This window comes from Pholcus phalangioides, unplaced genomic scaffold, assembly GCF_987345545.1.
Source record: "Pholcus phalangioides strain wild (caught in Gottingen) unplaced genomic scaffold, Ppha-v1.0 ptg000003l_1, whole genome shotgun sequence".
Classification (NCBI taxonomy): domain Eukaryota; kingdom Metazoa; phylum Arthropoda; class Arachnida; order Araneae; family Pholcidae; genus Pholcus; species Pholcus phalangioides.
Window position 1 is genome coordinate 24981576 of NW_028301596.1, and position 17783 is coordinate 24999358.

Genomic DNA, 17783 nt, shown 5'->3' on the forward strand with positions numbered 1-17783 from the left:
TCAAGCATTTCCACGAATAACTAATTGGTTTATTTTACTATTATGGTACATATTATTTTAATTTTTTAGTCTAAAAATCATTTACAAGGGGAAAGATGAAAAACCCAGAACAAAGGCTTGCAGCCGCATTTGTAAATTATAAGAATTTAGGATCCCTCTTCCCCTTATCGCACTGGAAATCCTTCGTTTTGTTGCAAGGCCCCAATGAAGGGAAACATGTCTCTGGTCCTCCCCTCCCCCTCGAAACTAGTATTTTTAATTGTATTTTTTTCCTCCTTTTCGTATTTTCGAGTATCTGTCTTCATGAGACCCAAACAATACAGCAGGGGTGGGGAATGTTTATCCATACTTTCCGTCCCTTTTCTCCGAAAATATCCTACTGCTTTAGGGCTCTCTGTTAACAACCAGATGACCCTGTTGTTTGCGTGTTCACGGTTTGCCATTGTCGGCACCAGGGTTGGTAAAAAAAACATTTTTAAAAAAAAAATTAAACCAGGTTTTTTTGGTTTAAACCGGTTTTTTTGGTTTAAACCGGTTTTTTTGTTTTGAATAGTATTAACATTAAAAACAATAAAATTTCTGAAAAATCATTCAAACTTCTAATTAATGAATTAAAATAAAATATTTATTAATGTTATTAACACTATTCCCATATTAATTAATCAATAAATATTTCTTACATTTTAACAAAAACCACTTTTACTTTTGCAATTTAATTGTTTTTGCAACTCAATGGATCACTGTGTGTTTGAAAATTCTTTTAATGTCATTATTAATCATATAATATATAAAGGTTTTTCTCCAGTTACTTTTAGTATACTTAATAAGGAAGCTATTTTGCAAAAACTTATAAAAATTAGGTGAATATAATGTATTTAATGAAGCATAAATAATGCAGATTTATTAACAATGATTTACGACATACAGGGTGATTATAACTAAGGTTATGATTTCAAAACACTGTAAAAAAAGAATGATTGTCAGAATGACTTGAAAATTTACACGAATATTCCTGAAGAAATGGAATTTTATTTGGTAAAGGAAAAAAAATAATTAAAAATGTAAAATTAATGACATCCAACACGTGGGAAATTTGCTTGCAGAACGGAAACAATAGCCAGTCATGGCAAAATGATAATTATAGTATTTCATGATTTCATAATTAATGGAAACATCACATAAAAACGAAGTAATCAAACAATTACAAATTACTCAAGAAATGTTAAATATGTTGTCCACCGTGTTCTGGATATGAGGTGAAAGCACAAAAATTCTTGTTCAACAACAGAGTCATGATGTGGTCATGATGTGGATGCGCTTGCAATTCACCTTTATTGAACCAACCTCTCCCCCAACATTAATATTCCAGAGGAACTGCTAACATATAGGGGATGCGCTGGAGATCTCAATTCACCAAAGTTTGCAATCTGACCACTGCTCATAACATTTTGTGGTACCCCTCACGCCAGAAGTTGCAAGGGTTAAGTTGCATCCTGTTATTGTCAAAATGGGTCTTCAGCAGCTGCTTTGCTGGTATTGCAATGTGCAAGTAGTTGTTCTATCCACAACACTGATGCTGTGGAAGTGCCGAAATGATGTGGTTGCACAAAATAGATTATACTGCTGGCCAAGTGTACAGCATCATCCACTTGCACATTTTGCACTTCCTTTTGCAAAAGAAACTTCCATTGCTCCAGGAGTATCCATGCAAATTTTCAAGTCATTCTGACCAGTTTTTATTGTATAGTTTTGGAATCAAAACTTAAATTATAATCACCCTGTATATAGCTGATTATTTTCCATAAATCTGTTACTACTATCCAGTAGAACCTTTAATTAACTGGGCTTAACCATGAAAGTATAAAAAAACAACAACAACTATTGAATATTAAGAATGGGAGACATATAGTAGATGTGCTACTTCTTATGGGAGAGAAAATAAAAATGTATGTGAGGTAATGTAACTACTAGTCTTTGTCCTTTAAGGACAGTTGGTGTCTTTATTGGATTATAAGACCACCTGCCCCTAGCATGATGGGGTCACTACTGTTGCTGCTTCTTTGTGAAAAGAAAAAGAAACCTGTGAGAAATACACCACTACATTTAGATGTGTGATGCAATTTTTATTCATGAATTTGCTGAAGATAGAGCATCAGAATTTAGCCAAAGGTTAGAAAATGCCCCAAAGCAGAATGTTTAGCACTGTTCTGCGATGAACCCTCAGCTGACTGGAAATGTTCTGTGGTAAAAATCCCCATACATGTAATAATGTTTTTTTTTTCTGCACTTTTTCTTAAATTTCTTCCAAACTGTTCTGCAGTAGAGCTAATTGTTCTGCGACATACGTCGCAGATTTTGGCACATTCTGCTTTGGGGAGAAAATGTGACAAGAATGAGAAATTTTGGCTTCTGTATATAGCTTTAAATAACTAAGATATTTCATATGAAAAAAAATATATATATTCTTGCCACTTTTATGGGACTTTTGAAAAAAACCACTTATAAAATCTTATGTCATTTAAAGATATACCATCAGAATGTACCCCAAGGATAAAAAAATGTGGTAAAAATGAAACATTTTGGCTAATAATGAACCATTATGATATTTTTCAAGGAAAAAAAATGGTATTTAGGCCACTTTTATTTGATTTTTTGAAAAAAACCACTTGATTAAAACCAAGGTTTAAACCAAACAACCCTGGTCGGCACCACAGAAAATGACCTGAAGAAATAATGCCATGAGAAACCTCTGTACCCCACGTTCCTTGGGGAATAGTACAACATCTGTGCTACTCGCCAAGCTGCATAACTTCAAAGGGGAATAAGCTTCTTTGTTTTCCTCGGAACCAAATACCGTATATACTCGTGTATAAGCCGAGTTTTTTTGTGGAAAAATTCGTTCCTCAAGTTGGGGGGGTCGGCTTATACTCGGGTCAGCTTTTGATGTGAAAATATTGACTTCCGCATTATTGGTATGGGATATGTTCAAACCCCACAGAACCGATAATGCCAAAGCTAAGGCAAAGAAATCGAAAACATCATTGGCTTTGATTTCAGGTGGGCTAACGTCGTTTGCACAGCCTTTAGATGTGAGCATCAACAAGCCTCTCAAAGACTATTTGAGGAATTTGTGGATTGAATGGATGAGTTCCGATGATCAAGAAACTACAAACAGTGGTGCCTTGAAGAAACCTGACATTGGCCTAGTGTGCCAATGGGTACATGAGGCGTGGAATTCTGTTTCCGCTGATCCTTCAAAAAAGTGTTGCATCAGCAATGCGATGGACGGAACTGAAGATGATATCCTCTTTGAAAATGACAATAGCAATGACAGCCCAGATGAGGATAAAAACGAAGATGCCGCACCCTGTGAGAAGCTGATGAATTATGATGAGTTTGAAGATTCAGAAGAAACGTCTTAAAAAGTTTGAATCATTTTCTGTTATAAATTTCCGCAAGCTATTCATTTTCTATGAAAATATAAGAATTTTTTTTTCTCTAAAATGCACGGATTTTTTGGGGTCCGCTTATACACAGGTTTTCAATTTATTGCGGTTTTGGTGGTCCTGAAGTCGGGGAAGTCGGCTTATACACGAGTATATACGGTATTTCTCTAGGGAGAGGAAACAATCATTTTGCAAGACCCATTGAACACATGCGTTCTATTAACAATGTTAAAGCTGTCTGTCTTTTTTTTACTCAGCGAAAAAAGAGCCACTGATAGCATGCAATTAGTGTGCGGCTAAAATTCCCTGGCTGTTTTCTTGAATAGATATACAGTATACAGGGCTCCCACTCGTCCTACTTTTTGGTAAAATGTCCTACTTTTGCCCTACTTTCTCGGTTTTGTCCTACTTTCTAGTTTTCGACCAAATCCTATCGACAAAATTTGTGTAATTTATTTTAATTGAGCAGGAAATCATTGATATATTGCCAAATATTACAAATGTTGAAGAATGCAATTAATGATTCTGCCAAAGCAGAAATTTTATCATTTTTAAGGTTATTTGGGAGGGGGGTGTATGTGGACCACATTTGGTTGATTAATTTTTCTTTTGCTTAGTTTGAGGGTTCAACAAGTATAGTAGTCATTAAAAACTTCTGTCTGGATGGAAAAATAATTTTGTATTTATTATATTCGTGGTCTTGGACAGTAATTTTCATCATTCAAAATTATGGTGCAAATAGGTGAAACAACAGTTTGCATTTCAAAGCAGTTGGATTCATAGGCCTATTCTAGGTTTGATGATTCTGATGCTACCCAATAGCATTTAGTTGTCTTCTGTATTTTTAAGGCATGAAGAGGCATAAACAATATTTACAATGCTCAGCAACGAGCTAGAAATGGAAGTACAATTTGCATTTGTCAAAAATGATTACACTGGCATTGAACAGTAAAATGTGAACAAATCCCTTTAAAAAATGATGGGCAACGCAGTAAAACAGGTTCACCTTGCCTTATTTACATCGGATCTTGTAACCTACACATTTTGCACTGTGCTTTTGAAAGTGGTCTCGAAGGAGCGTCATTCTTAAAAAACGTATGTCTTGAAAATATGCCGTGCCTTGTTGAGAGAGTTGACAAGCTCTGCACTTAGGAAAATGCTCTGCACTCCAAAAAAAGAATGTAATATATATGAGGAGAGACAGCAAAGAATTATCTGTGGTTGCTAGTGCACTGTTTTGGCCAAAGGTTTTGTAACCAAGTCATTTGTCATTTTGCTTTGGCTTGAGTCAATCTTATAGGAAACTGAAATAGTGCTATGAAAAAAAAGTAAATTCAAAATTAAAATTTTTTTTTGCAAAAAAAAATTTTTTTAGGGATTTTTTTCCATTATGCTATGATTATGTTGTCTAAGAGGGTTACCCTCCCCCATCCTACTTTTTAGTCCTGCGTTTTCTTACTTTTTCTCATTTTTTGAGTGGGAGCCCTGAGTATACTTACCACATGAGGGGGAAAATCGTTTCTGCTGTACAGCAATATGGTGCAACGTATGTCTTTATCTGCCAATGAACCAAACAGTTTTGAACTATTTATTTCTATTATTACAAATTAAAGCACACATTAGTCAAGACATCAAATCAATGGGAAACCCTTCACTAGTAGGAAGATTGCAAAGTAATGCTTATGGTGAAGAGACTAGGGCGGAAGTGACACTCGGCTATGGATGTGATGATGCTCGACCACATATGTCAGTAGTCACACATAGAACTCGACGTCGAACCCAAGGCGTCAATGAGGTGGTGGAATCGGATCACAGACGTAGACAGAACTACACTTGGTCTTCGCCGGTCAAGCTGTAGAAATCAGATGACGGATGTCGTGACAAACCCAGACGTTGACGAGACAATATTAAATCATGAACACCGGTAGAACCACACAGGGAATTCGACGACCAAGTGGTGGAATCCAGTTAACGGATATATCAACGAACCCAGGACGTTGACGAAGAGGTGTCATTAGATCGCGGACATTGGCAGTACTACACGTGGATTTCGGCGTTCAAACGGTGGAGTCCGATGGCGGACGTCGTGACGAACAGGTAGCATCAGATTGCAGATTTCAGCATCATACGAGGAAACAGTATCAGACCACTGCTATTGACTATGCCAGCCAACACCAGATCGCAGTCTGCAAGATCTACGAAGGTATTAAGATCGAGAACGGACACTAGACATTCCTGAACTGTATTCTTGGAGAGCAACTGACGGGAACTTGCATGACGGGAACAACAGACCAGCCGAGTTGTTCGGATGATTTGCGAATATAGCGCTACATCAGACTGAAGACCGATTTGAAGCACGGACGTGATTATATATAGCTCTCAAATCACTAAGCATGTAAATGAGGAGTAACGCACATGTGCCCCCATCGACATCGGCATTCCAAGCGGCAAGTTCAGAAACTAGTTTCTGTTCTTCCTAAAACAGTTCGTGGCATGTCAGTACCGAAAACGTCTGTAAGTAAAAAAGTTTATTTAGTCGACAGAAAATAATTATAAACATAAAGTATATGATAGACATAACCCAAACTCAATAATAAAACATAACACATGCACTACTATTACATAAGGGGTAAAGATTAGGCGAGCGCCAATGAGGCCATGTTACAACGGATTGCTGAACTCATGGCCACAACTATATACTTGGTCACCCGGGGCAAGCGCGCATTTTGATGCCGCCTTGTAATGTTGAAGGTGAGGTTTCAGAATGAAATTTGCGCCCCCTCGGGTCTAGCGGGGCACGAAACCCGTGTGCTTCCCCCCCTAGTTGCGGCCCTGGCTGGGCTTCCTATGAGCGGGGAAAAAAATTACACACCAATGTCTGTTGGATGACCAGCTGCATGTAGAGAATCGAACCATTCCTCGCCGTTCATGTAAGATTGAACTATTTATGCCAGATAGTAGTAATCACAAATTTGCTCTATTGGAATAATGAAACACTCCTATGTGAGCAAAAAAAAAAAAAAAAAAGCTTAAGATTTGTTTTTTTTCAAAGTTCAAAGGATTTCATAGTGACACATTGATGAACTATACTTCTACCCCACGTAAGTTTGCTTTTATCTAAATGATATTTTTTCCTTTCTTTTTTTTTGTGTAATTAACTGTAGAAAAACCACCCGCTGTTGGTTAAACTGGGAATGTTGCCAATAACATTCAAGTCTTAAATTCTGTAAAATTATTGTGCAGATGTCGACGCCCAATTTCCGTATTGTCAAGTTCGGCATTTGACCTCACAAGGGTAGGGCCGACATGGGAACAGCTCTGGGGCCTGGGACAATTACCATACATTTTTTGGGTTTTTTTTCAAGCTGTAAATTCACTACAGAAGAGCCAGTGAAAAGTTTTGCATCGGAAGCAGATGCCGATCAAAGTCAGTTGAGGCCCTGTACGCAAAAGTAAATACTATACTGGACCCCTTAAATTAGAAAAAAGTGTAACGTTTGGGTCTTACATGGCCAGGATTTGCGCCTGGTGCACCCGCCCTTAAATCCGCTTCTGCTTTGGGCCGCCAAAAATCCCAGCCAACGGGATGTGAGGGCATAGCCCAGTCAACAAAATTTAAACAACATATATTCACTGACAAACAGTTGAGGCTGTCAAAGAGAAATGAGGAAAAGTGATTTCCGCTGTGAAAGTGAGAGCCGCTCTTAGGAATGTGCGACAGGAGCAGTCGCACTGGACACCGTGCTTTGTGGTCCCCCGCACTCACAGTTAGCTATTGGAGACTTTCAGGAATTCTGAAATAACTTCTTGCATTAATTCTGAAGTTTCATCAATTCTGGAATTATTTATTTCAACAATCCTGAAATTTTTTTCCCCATAAATTCTGAATTGTTTTTGGTGCAGGAATTATTTCCTTCAATTATTTTTGATTCATCAAGTCCAAAATTTTTATCAGTTTCAGGTTTATTTTCTGTCATTAGTTTAAAATTACCTTCAGTGCTGAATTTTTACCAGTTTTTGTGTTAATCTATTGAATTGTGTATTTAACATTTTCTGTATGAATATTTCACAGCATTCTTGTATATTTTGAAATAATGGATGCCGATTTCTCAGGGGCGTAGTCAGAAATTTTGTTTGGGGGGGAGGGGGACAAAAATGATAGAACAATAGATTTGGCCATCTTTTCCCCTTTTTTCGCTCATTTTCTCACATCTCACATGACCAGACCCCCAAATCCCCCCCCCCCACTACGCTCTTGTGATTCCTACCCCTAAATATATAAAATCGGGCAAATATTTTTCGTGTCCAAAACTATTGAGACGCACCGGGCCCCTTAGGTAAGTGGTCATACAAGTATTACGTCAGCATCGATGGGGGGGGGGGGTCCCGATTTGCTGACTTTTGGGGGGGAGCGGGGGTTTGGATAATGCTTACGTCACCAACCACCCTTTATGAAAATATGAAATATTTAGTGGTATCTTACTCGGTCTGTCAAAAACAAAAAAACCTTTGGATAGATTGTGAGCACCTGAACTAACATTCTCCCTAATGATAAATTCCTTACAGAGCCTCTTCAGCGATCTCTAAATGTTTCATGGATCCCTAAGTGCTCTGGAACTGGTCAAATGATCCATCATTATGCCACGGATCGCTTGAGTAATCTGTGAATGTTCCGCGGGTAACTTGAGTGATGTAGAACCGCACCGGGGGCCATTTAAATGTACTGGGATTGTGCCATGGGTTATTTAAGCGATCTGTAAATGTGCCGCTTAGTTCATTTTCACAAAATTGGGTTCGAGGGGGGCAAACCACTTCAGGCCCACACTTGGTCCGGGGGTCCAGGGTTTACCATATATGGCTTAAAGGGTGGGTCGCAATCGATTTCTGAAAGGTAAATTTTGAGTTCCTCTCCTTCAAATAACATTCAAATAACAGAAATCAATTATAATGACATATAAAGGCATTTTCTTTCGAAATTTAATTTTTTTTAAATGTTTTTACATTAAAAGATATTTTTTAGTCTGGGGGGGGCGCATGAACCCCCTATGCCCCCTCCTGCGTACGTTCCTGATCCCAACAATATGCGTTAGGAGGTAGGGGGCGGTACTGACAAAATTTTGCTGACAAGGAGGGGTCAGAGTTTTGCTGACGGGTGGGAGTGCCGTCAAAAGAATGGGCCCACCTATGCACGGCTTGGGGGTATAAGAGAAGAGGAGCCTCACAAAAATCAGATCTGGTTGAAACTTTTGATAATTTACGTAATAGGGCCTCAGAAAAATCACTTGGCCTGGTGGCCCGTCAGAGATCCTAGCGCAGGCAGAGTTGGAGGATGTGTGAGGGCCTCTTATATACTTATATTATGTCAGAGCTCTGAAACTTTTTCCACCGCTGCACCTCTTTTCCTAATCAATGCTTATCCGCGGCTTCCCAGAGCAGTTTAACAGTCTCTTCTGAAAACTTTGCAAGATGCCGCATCACTTTCTGTTTTCAATGTAAGCTTCCCCAATATTCTGAAGCATTGTACTCAAATGATCCGCAACGTTACTGTGTGGTGATGGTTGTCAATTTAAATTATCGGAGAACTTGAAACGCGAATTCAACTAAAATCATCATCCAAAATTATTGATTAAAAACTATAAAATACATGCCACAGAACTATTCGATTTCAGAATATGCATTCGTATGGTTTTAAAGAATTGATTATCAAAACCATCATTGATTGATGATTAAACCCATTTTCCACCACTTCATCTGTTTATAATAGAATTTCACAGTTTTATGTGAATATTATGAGGGGGGACTGGATATCTGTCCCAGAGACATTTTGAATTCATTGCCATCAAAAAACATTTTAACAGAAATTGAAAAATATAGCATGCGTAAAGGTATTTTTTTTTCAATATTTTAATTTATTCAAAAAATAATAATTTTAATTTTTGATTGTCTTGGGCAGGGCTGTCTTTAGAGCATCATGGGTCCCAGGGCTAAGCAATTTTTCTGAGATCCCATTGGGCAAATTCTCGAAAATTTTAACTGGTTCTCATTTTTGTGAGGCCCGCATTCTCTTGAGGCCCCCTGGCAGTGCCCAGTGGGCCCATGGATTAAGATAGCACTGGTCTTGGGGCAGACACGGGACCCCTATACCCCCTCCAGCATAGTTTTGTTACATTTTACTGCAGTAAAAATCTTACCACTACAAAAGTAGGTTGAAGAACGGGTCATCGCTAAAGTCAAATACGTGTAGATTCGAAAAAAATGGGACACTACTTGAAAAAAGGGACGTATGGTTAGGTTTAAATATTATGTCCTGTGTAATATGTCTACTACTTAATAATACCATTTGTAGATGGCAGCACCATCCTGTCTTGTAAGATGGTGATGGTAATAAAGAAAGGCAGTCATGCTCTTGATGCCATGCTAAGTGGTTGTAGCAATCTATGTCCATCACTATAGTTAGTGGACCAAACAGTGAATAGCCAAGCAGCAATATATAACATGGTGTCAGTTAGAGAAATACATTTTTTTGAATTTAAGATTCAAAGATCTGAAAAAGATGGCAAACAGCCTGCCGACCATCTAGCCATTCGATGCCGGAGCAAACCCGTCCAAAGCATGGAGGTATTGGAAGGAAGATTTCTTGTATTATTTAGAAGCGCTTGAATACAGCTTGGAGGCAGAAACTACGAAAACTGCTGTTTTTCATCATGTGTGTGGAGAGGAATTGAAGCAGTTGCGATCCTTCGATATTGTGCCCGCAGCGGCAAGCACTGCGATATCGCTCGAACAAATCCTTCATGAGTTCGACAAATATTTCTCTGACTATCAGAACGAGATTTATGCATCTTTCAAGTTTCTTGAAATGAAACAAGAAAAAGGCAAAAAATTTGCCGACTATTATTCGCGGCTACTATGCGCGGTCGTCGAATGTAATTACGGGCAGTCGATGGAAAGAATGCTCCGTGATAAGATCATCCAAAGACTTAGTGACAAAGCACTACAAGAAAGACTGGTCGGAGAAACGAGTAGATCAACAACAACACTGCAGGACATCATTAGCGAGTGCAAAACGTGCGAGCATAGTAAGGCACAGGCAACGGAGATGGGTGAAAGCAAAATTAGCTATAGCAAAGCTATAGTTAGTGGACCAAACAGTAAATAGAATAGCCAAGTAGCAATATATAACATCCTGTACAGAGAAATTACTTCCATACTTTGAGCAACACCAATCATTTCTGACTTCCGGCGTCCCTGCTCCTAATCGTGGCCCCCACATCCTGGAGCGGGGCCCCTAGGCTGGTATCTTTTGCGGGCCCTGTGGTCAGACTTTTCACGAGCCCCTATAGTTAATTTATAGCGTGAAAAAGCAAAAAATGATGAGAACTGTCCTGGGCCCCAGGGCTAGAGTTCTGTCAGCCCCTCCCCCCTTTGTGGGGCCATGCTCCTAATATAAGAACAAATTTTCAAACAAAAAACTTTTTCATGAGTATATATGGTAGTTCTCTTTCTTATAAACATGAATTTTTAATTATTAGTTATTTGTATTCTTTGAGCATTTTTCTGATTTTATTGCTTGATTTATATTATATTTCTTAGGTGCAATGTACAAAAACTGTTTTAGTACTATTGTTTTACTAATTGATATTGAATTTCATATTGTCTAGTTTGTAATAGTCTAAACTGATTAATAGGGAATATGTACTTTTTAAGTAAAATTGTGATTTTAAGAATGTTTCAATTGCTAAAATATTGATTATGGCTATTATTAATTTGAGCTAACAGTTTGCTGAAAGAAGAAAATAGCTAAACACCATAAATAAAATTTGAATAAGTTTTTAGGGGAGAAAACTGTAAATGCTTATTTCTATGCACGTAGAACAAAAAAAAAATCTGTTAGAAAACGTTTTTTGGTATGACAAACCATCTTTTCTGAATAAGGACAACATTACACAACCATGTGACATCGAGCTGATAAGGGGGTTGAATAAAAGAGATTATTGTCTGCAAATTCAATATAAACTCTGATTGCTGCAAGGGCTGGTGCAAATTAAGGTTGAAGGTGAAAAAAAGTTATCATGATGCCCATAGCCATGACTGAAAAAAGGGGAAAAAAATTGTCGAATCTATATTCTTCTATCATGTTGGTCCCCACCCCCCCCCCCCCCAACGAAATTTCTGGCTACTGGCCTGATGTAAAATGTCCTCTTGTAAAATAATTTCATCAAATTATTCAAATCGAAGTTTATCCAAGATGACGTATGAGAACAATTCCCAGAGAGTGATCAAAACTTTTGTTAGTGTAGTATGTTCTTAAACACTAATCTGCCAAATTTCACATTTCACTCAACTAGCAAAAAAAATCCTCAGCTCGTGGTGATGACTGGTGATTTGACAGATTTGTGTTTTTGATTGTTGTGTGGATTTGAATTTTTTTTCCAGTTCTCCAATATTATATGTATTTTTGCAATGTACAAACATTTTTAAAGAAAATTGAAAGCAAGTATTTTATAGCAATTGTACCGGAAGAAACCTGGAATGACTATGAGTTCAGCTAAATTTGCAGAGAATATAAATAAAAACAGATATAGAGACATATCGCCATGTAAGTTAAAATTTACTTCATTTTGTTATCACACCTTATTTCATGCTTTTGTTCAAAACAGCCCCTTATCTGTACTATTTGTAAAACTAATCTACACCCAGTAACCAAAACATTAAGAACACCCTGCTACTTGTTATCTAATATCATGTGGGACCTCCTCTGGCTTTGATACAGACTCACCCTCCCCAAGAGAAAAGTAAATATGACAATAATGCATTCAATAAATCAGTTGAAAATTGTATCAATGTTTTTGATTAAATAACGAATTCCAGAGAACTTCGACTAAAAAATGGGGAAAAACTGGGACATTTTTTTTTTTCAATAAAGTTGGGACAGAGAAAACCGGGACCCCTGGAAATACGGGAGATATGGTCACATGATCCACAGCAATGTGGGAAAAATCACCCCACCCAATAGCGAGCTCTAAATCCGCCCCTGCTTTGATGGCAGATATTTTTCTAGGCATGGAATCTACATGTTGCTGAAACCGTTGAGGAGCAATCATTCAAATAATGCTTTTAATTATAATTAACTAGCTGATACCCGGCGGCGACATTGCCTGTCCCGTAAAAGATTTATATACGTATAGCTTATTAATTATTTCTTAATCAAAAAAATTTCTGCATCAAGAAAGAAAAAATAACTTTTATTATTAAATATTTTAATTTAAAGCTTGAGGCAATCGCTTGTGGATACACAATATTTTTTGTTTTCCCGTCTGGTGAGTAGATGCACAAATTTTTGGGATTACCAACACGCGAACAGGCGACGAAAAGCTGTCCGTGAGAAATACAGGGCTCAAGCAGGTTGATAACTGCCACTGTTAACGACTGGCCTTGCGCTTTGTTGATTGTCATGGCAACAGTTAAGCGACGAAAAGCTGTCCGTGAGAAATACAGGGCTCAAGCAGGTTGATAACTGCCACTGTTAACGACTGGCCTTGCGCTTTGTTGATTGTCATGGCAAAAGTTAAACGAATCGGGAACTGTAATCGCTTTAAAGTGAATGGGACAGGGGCCATTTAAGTATTACGTAAACATATTTTCAGCCATTTTTGTCGTAGTTGTTGTCCTCTGTTATTAGTGACATCCAGCTTGTGCAGCAAATATTATTCAAACGCCTTTTAAGCATTTTTTAACTTGAAACTATATCTCTACGATGTGCTGTTGATGAGATAAAGGCCGCATTAGCACTTAAAGGATACCCTGTATATAGGCTAGCAGAAATAAAAAGCGTTCTTCCCGGGTTTTCTTCAATTACTGGGAGGATTGGAAAAGTTGCAAACCGTTATAAAGGAATAAACTGTTATATAATAACAGAATTAATGGTGTGACAAACCATTGTATAGGCATATATACACACGTCTGAAACGCATTGTTGTGAACCACAGTAACCAAAATAAACGTTCCGAAAATGATTGTTGAGGCCCCAAAACCATTGTTGCCAGACAGTTTTTCGCCCATTTGGGGCATTTGGCCAGCTCTGATGAACTTTTAAAGTAGCCTACGGTTCAATCCCAGTCCTGTTTGGTATATATGCAAAATCTGGCGACGATTGGTCTAAAACTGTAGATTTGTATAAAGAACATACATACATACAGACAGACAGACATACTTTCACATTTATATATAAGATAATCTTGCTCTTAATTCCATCACGTAAGAAGGTGGTGTTTCTTAGCTTTTAACAGACCATACAACCTTGTCCCACAAATGCTCAATCGGGTTGAGATCAGGTGACTGAATCGTAACAGTTGAAACTGAATTCTGTTCCTGAAACAAATCAGGTAATTCCAGCCTTATGGGAGGATGCATTGTCCTGCTAGAAATAGTCATCATCAGGAAGTATTATGGCCATAAACTGGTGCGTGTGGTTCGCAACGATGTGGAGGTAGGCACTCACATTGACAGATGTTTTCAGAAGAAATAAGGAACCAAGAGTATACCAGGAAAACACTCCCCAGACAGTGATTCCACCACCACCCACTTGAACAGTTGTTATGTGGCCTGCCCGATCCATAGCTTCGTGCTGATTGTGCCACACACGGATCTTGCCATCAGTGTCATGGGGAAGAAATCGTGACTTGTCAGACCAGAGAACCTTCTCCATTCATCAAGTGTCAAATTTTTTTGTTCCTTATTCCACAAAAGCTGTTTTCTTTGGTTTTGCTGCAAAATCAAAAAGGACTCTTGTTATTCGCCAGCTATTAAAACCCCAATTCATTTTAAGATCTGTCTTGTAGAGCATACAGATATGCTCTGCAATGATCCTGAGTTGTAACATGCTGCAATTTGTTGCATTGAAGGTCTATTGCACACAATGTGTGTCAGTTGCCTGGCACCTCTTTTGTTCACAAGTGATTTCTGCCCACTATTTTGCTTTTCACTCTAGTTTTTTGGCTTAGCTGCCATTTTTTGAAGACCACCACCTCTCAGATACTGTTATATGAGAGGGGCCAAGAAGGTTAGCAGCTTCCGACATAACGGAACTGCCCCTTCTGGCGCCCACAATCATGCTGCATTTAAAGTCATTCAAATCTCTTGTTTTCCTCATGAACTAGAAAATTGCAATGTTAGCTGGTGCTTCTGACCAGGAGAATGCTTTTTACCAACAAATCTGGTTCATTGTGTCAGCAGGCGTGCTGAATGGATGAGTCCAAATTTGAGTGAGAGTTGTTCCTAATTTTTTGACTATTGATGTTCAAAAAAATTTTTTTTTCTTTTCTGCTTAAATTTCATTGCTCTATACATTTACAGTGTGCTTTATACATAAACATAGCTGCCAAGTCTCCCGAATTTTTCGGGAATCTCCCGAATTTTATCTTCATCGCTCGATCTCCCGAAATGTTCTTAAATCTCCCGAATTTTTACGAAAATCACAAAAATCCCTAATTGTCCCTAAAAATTCCCTACTTCATTAAAAAAATCCCCGCTTATGAAAACAATCCCTAAGGAATTTCTTGTGGGGCATGAAGCCTCTTTTTTTTCCCTTTCGAAATGACGTCACACGTCGTAAATGGGGAAATTCCCTTTTTAAGGAAGTTTTACAAGCCCTCTGATGGTAACTAGAAAGTTGTTTGTCTTATCGTGCAGGGAAATGGCTTAGCAGCCAATAATCCTGGATAATAATTGAAGATTTTGGTGATGCACATGTGGTCAAAATTTCTTTTGTTGAAGTTACGTACGTGCGATATAACAAAGCATGAATAATGATAAGCAAAAACATATTTAATCAATTTTAAAGATACTTATTCCGATGAATTTCCTTTCATCAAACGTTCCAGAAGAGGGCTGACTTTTCCTTTTTGTACAAGTTGTGTTACGGACATAAACATCGGTCATGGAAAGACTGCAATCATCAGTCGTGAAGTGAAAAAAAACATCAAGCAAGTGTCACAAAAAGTCAGTGTTCTTCAAAAATTGACGGTGTTTTCCTTCATCTTCCGATGATTTTGGGGTCATTCGCGCAGAATGTTTGTTCACATCGTTTCTGATTGAACACAATATTTATTTTTACATCATTGAAGTTTTGACCTCCAATTTCACTTGTTTTTTGCGTAGGAATTTTATTCCCATGGGTTTAACTTCCATGTGTGTAAAATCCCTATTTTAATTTGACTTCAGTTTTTAAGTAGGGATTTTATTCCCTACGCTTCAACTTTTATGTTTGGAAAATCCCTATTTTATTTGGAAAAATCCCTATTGTATTTATTAGGGAGTGGTTTTAGCATAAAATACGGGTGTGCGCGAAAATCTCCAGAATTTTCATTTTCAAAAGTTGGCAGCTATGCATAAACACTGATATATCTATACTATATATTAGTGTTTCTCTCTCTCCTCAACCCTCTACCGGAGATCAATCTTACAGGGCCACGAGAATATAGCCTATTCATTACCCGATTCATCGAAAGACTGGTTATTTGTGGAGATGATTACAAGGAAGAAAATTCGTCACTTCCCCCATGGGGACTCGAACCCCGGTCTCTCGCTTGCCTGACGAGTGCTCTACCATCTAAGCTATGGAAGCAGATAGAGTATTTCAACCTTGGAGCGTATATATATATATATATATATATATATATATATGTTGAAAGGCACCGTACATGGATGGCGCCTTTAATCAACTAATAACTCGTGAATGACAAAGGCCTACCAGATGGCCATATGCATATAGAAACGTCCTCTCCACTTGTCAATACAAGATTCATCGAAAGACTGGTTAAAACTAGGTCCGGATAGGCCAACTAGTTCCCAATATGTTCAAACTTGACCCAAAATCGTAACCAATTTCCGTAACAGAAAAAAGTAGATTTTCATACAACAAAAACGTAACCAACTTCTGTAACATAAATTGTCACTAATTTCCATTGCATAGAAACAGTCCCTTTTCAAGTTTGTGATTTTATATTATAGAGTGGATTTGGCTATGAGTCTCTGCCAGGGTTGTCAGATTTGCTTCTCGGGTAGATACCCATTCCCCCCCCCCCCTGTAAAAAACCGGGGTTTTTTTTGGGGGGGGGAATTTTTTGTTTTCAAAGAAAATGTGTTGCTTTCAGGTTAAAATTTAATTTTAAGGTTAGTTTATGTATTCCAAAAATTGCTGCATAGTGCAATGTTTAGAATATGTGTATTTTGAAATATTTTTAAATGTTTTCTTAGGAACAAATGTGATAAAAATAATTCCTTGGAATCACAATCACATTTTTTTGTATTTCTTCTACCTTTTTCATGTAAGCATTTAGATGCAAGATTCACGTATTAAAATATTACAAGAAACCACAAACAGAAAATGTAACTATGAACTTAGATATGTAATATATGGATTATACCTCATATCTAATATATGATAAATATATCCAAAAAAATTGGTGCTTATTTATAATACATAATTTTTCACATACACACACAAATCCTTGTATAAATAAATTGAATCCTCTGTGAAGAAGTAAACCTGTATAAAAAAAGTATGTAACCTTAATTTTCATTCAAAAAATATTTACATGTTTGCATTGCGTTTTATAAGTTTTATACAGGTACATCAGACTTTCATAACTGCAAAAGAGACAAAAATAGTATTTGACATGAATGTCGCTCTCCACTTGTTAATACAAGATGTACAGAAGACTGGATGTTGTGAAGATATTTATTATTTGAGATGTTAATTTTTTAAGGAAGGAAAAAACTCATCTCTGCCTCTACCGGGAGTCGAACCCGGGTCCCTCGATTGCCGGACGAGGTTCGACCCGGTTTGCAAGAATATGAATGATCAAATGAGTGACATGAAGAGTGAGGGACCAGTTCAGTGAGTGGCCTAGAGTCAGCCGTCAGAAGCGTATACTAGGCCCTCGGAAAAAGTAATTTTTCTGAGCCCCCTACCTGGCGAGACACGTTTACTTTTAAAATTTTAAACCAGAGGCCCCTCTGCATTTGAGGCCCCGCCCGCGGGGAATGCGTTAAGACGGTATTGTCTAGAGCGCGTGTAAGTAACGAAACAATTACCAAAACCAGCGTCAAACACGTGTGTGACCAAAACAGGGTGCAAACATGTAAATTACTAAAAGGTCCGTCCCACGAGAGTTTGCTAGGGGACGCTGGGTAAGATAATTAAAATTAATAAAAGTCTTTATCGGACATAAACCGCAAAAATAACAGCCGGCGTGAAGTAAATCATACTTGTTCAGTCATTCACAAAGGAAGACGCTCGTTCCTCTGCCTTTGTATTGAAAGCCTTAAAAATTA

The 17783-nt window shown here is 37.9% G+C and overlaps 1 protein-coding gene across 2 annotated transcripts in view; it reads left to right on the top strand.

Annotated features, from left to right (window-relative positions):
• Window positions 1-17783, top strand: part of Ptpmeg (protein tyrosine phosphatase Meg) — a 595691-nt gene that overhangs the window by 472324 nt on the left and 105584 nt on the right. For both annotated transcript variants that reach the window (XM_089247192.1, XM_089247198.1), the window contains one exon: window positions 11955-12045. In XM_089247192.1, the coding sequence (XP_089103318.1) occupies window positions 11955-12045 (91 nt within the window). The remainder of the gene's footprint in view (window positions 1-11954; window positions 12046-17783) is intronic.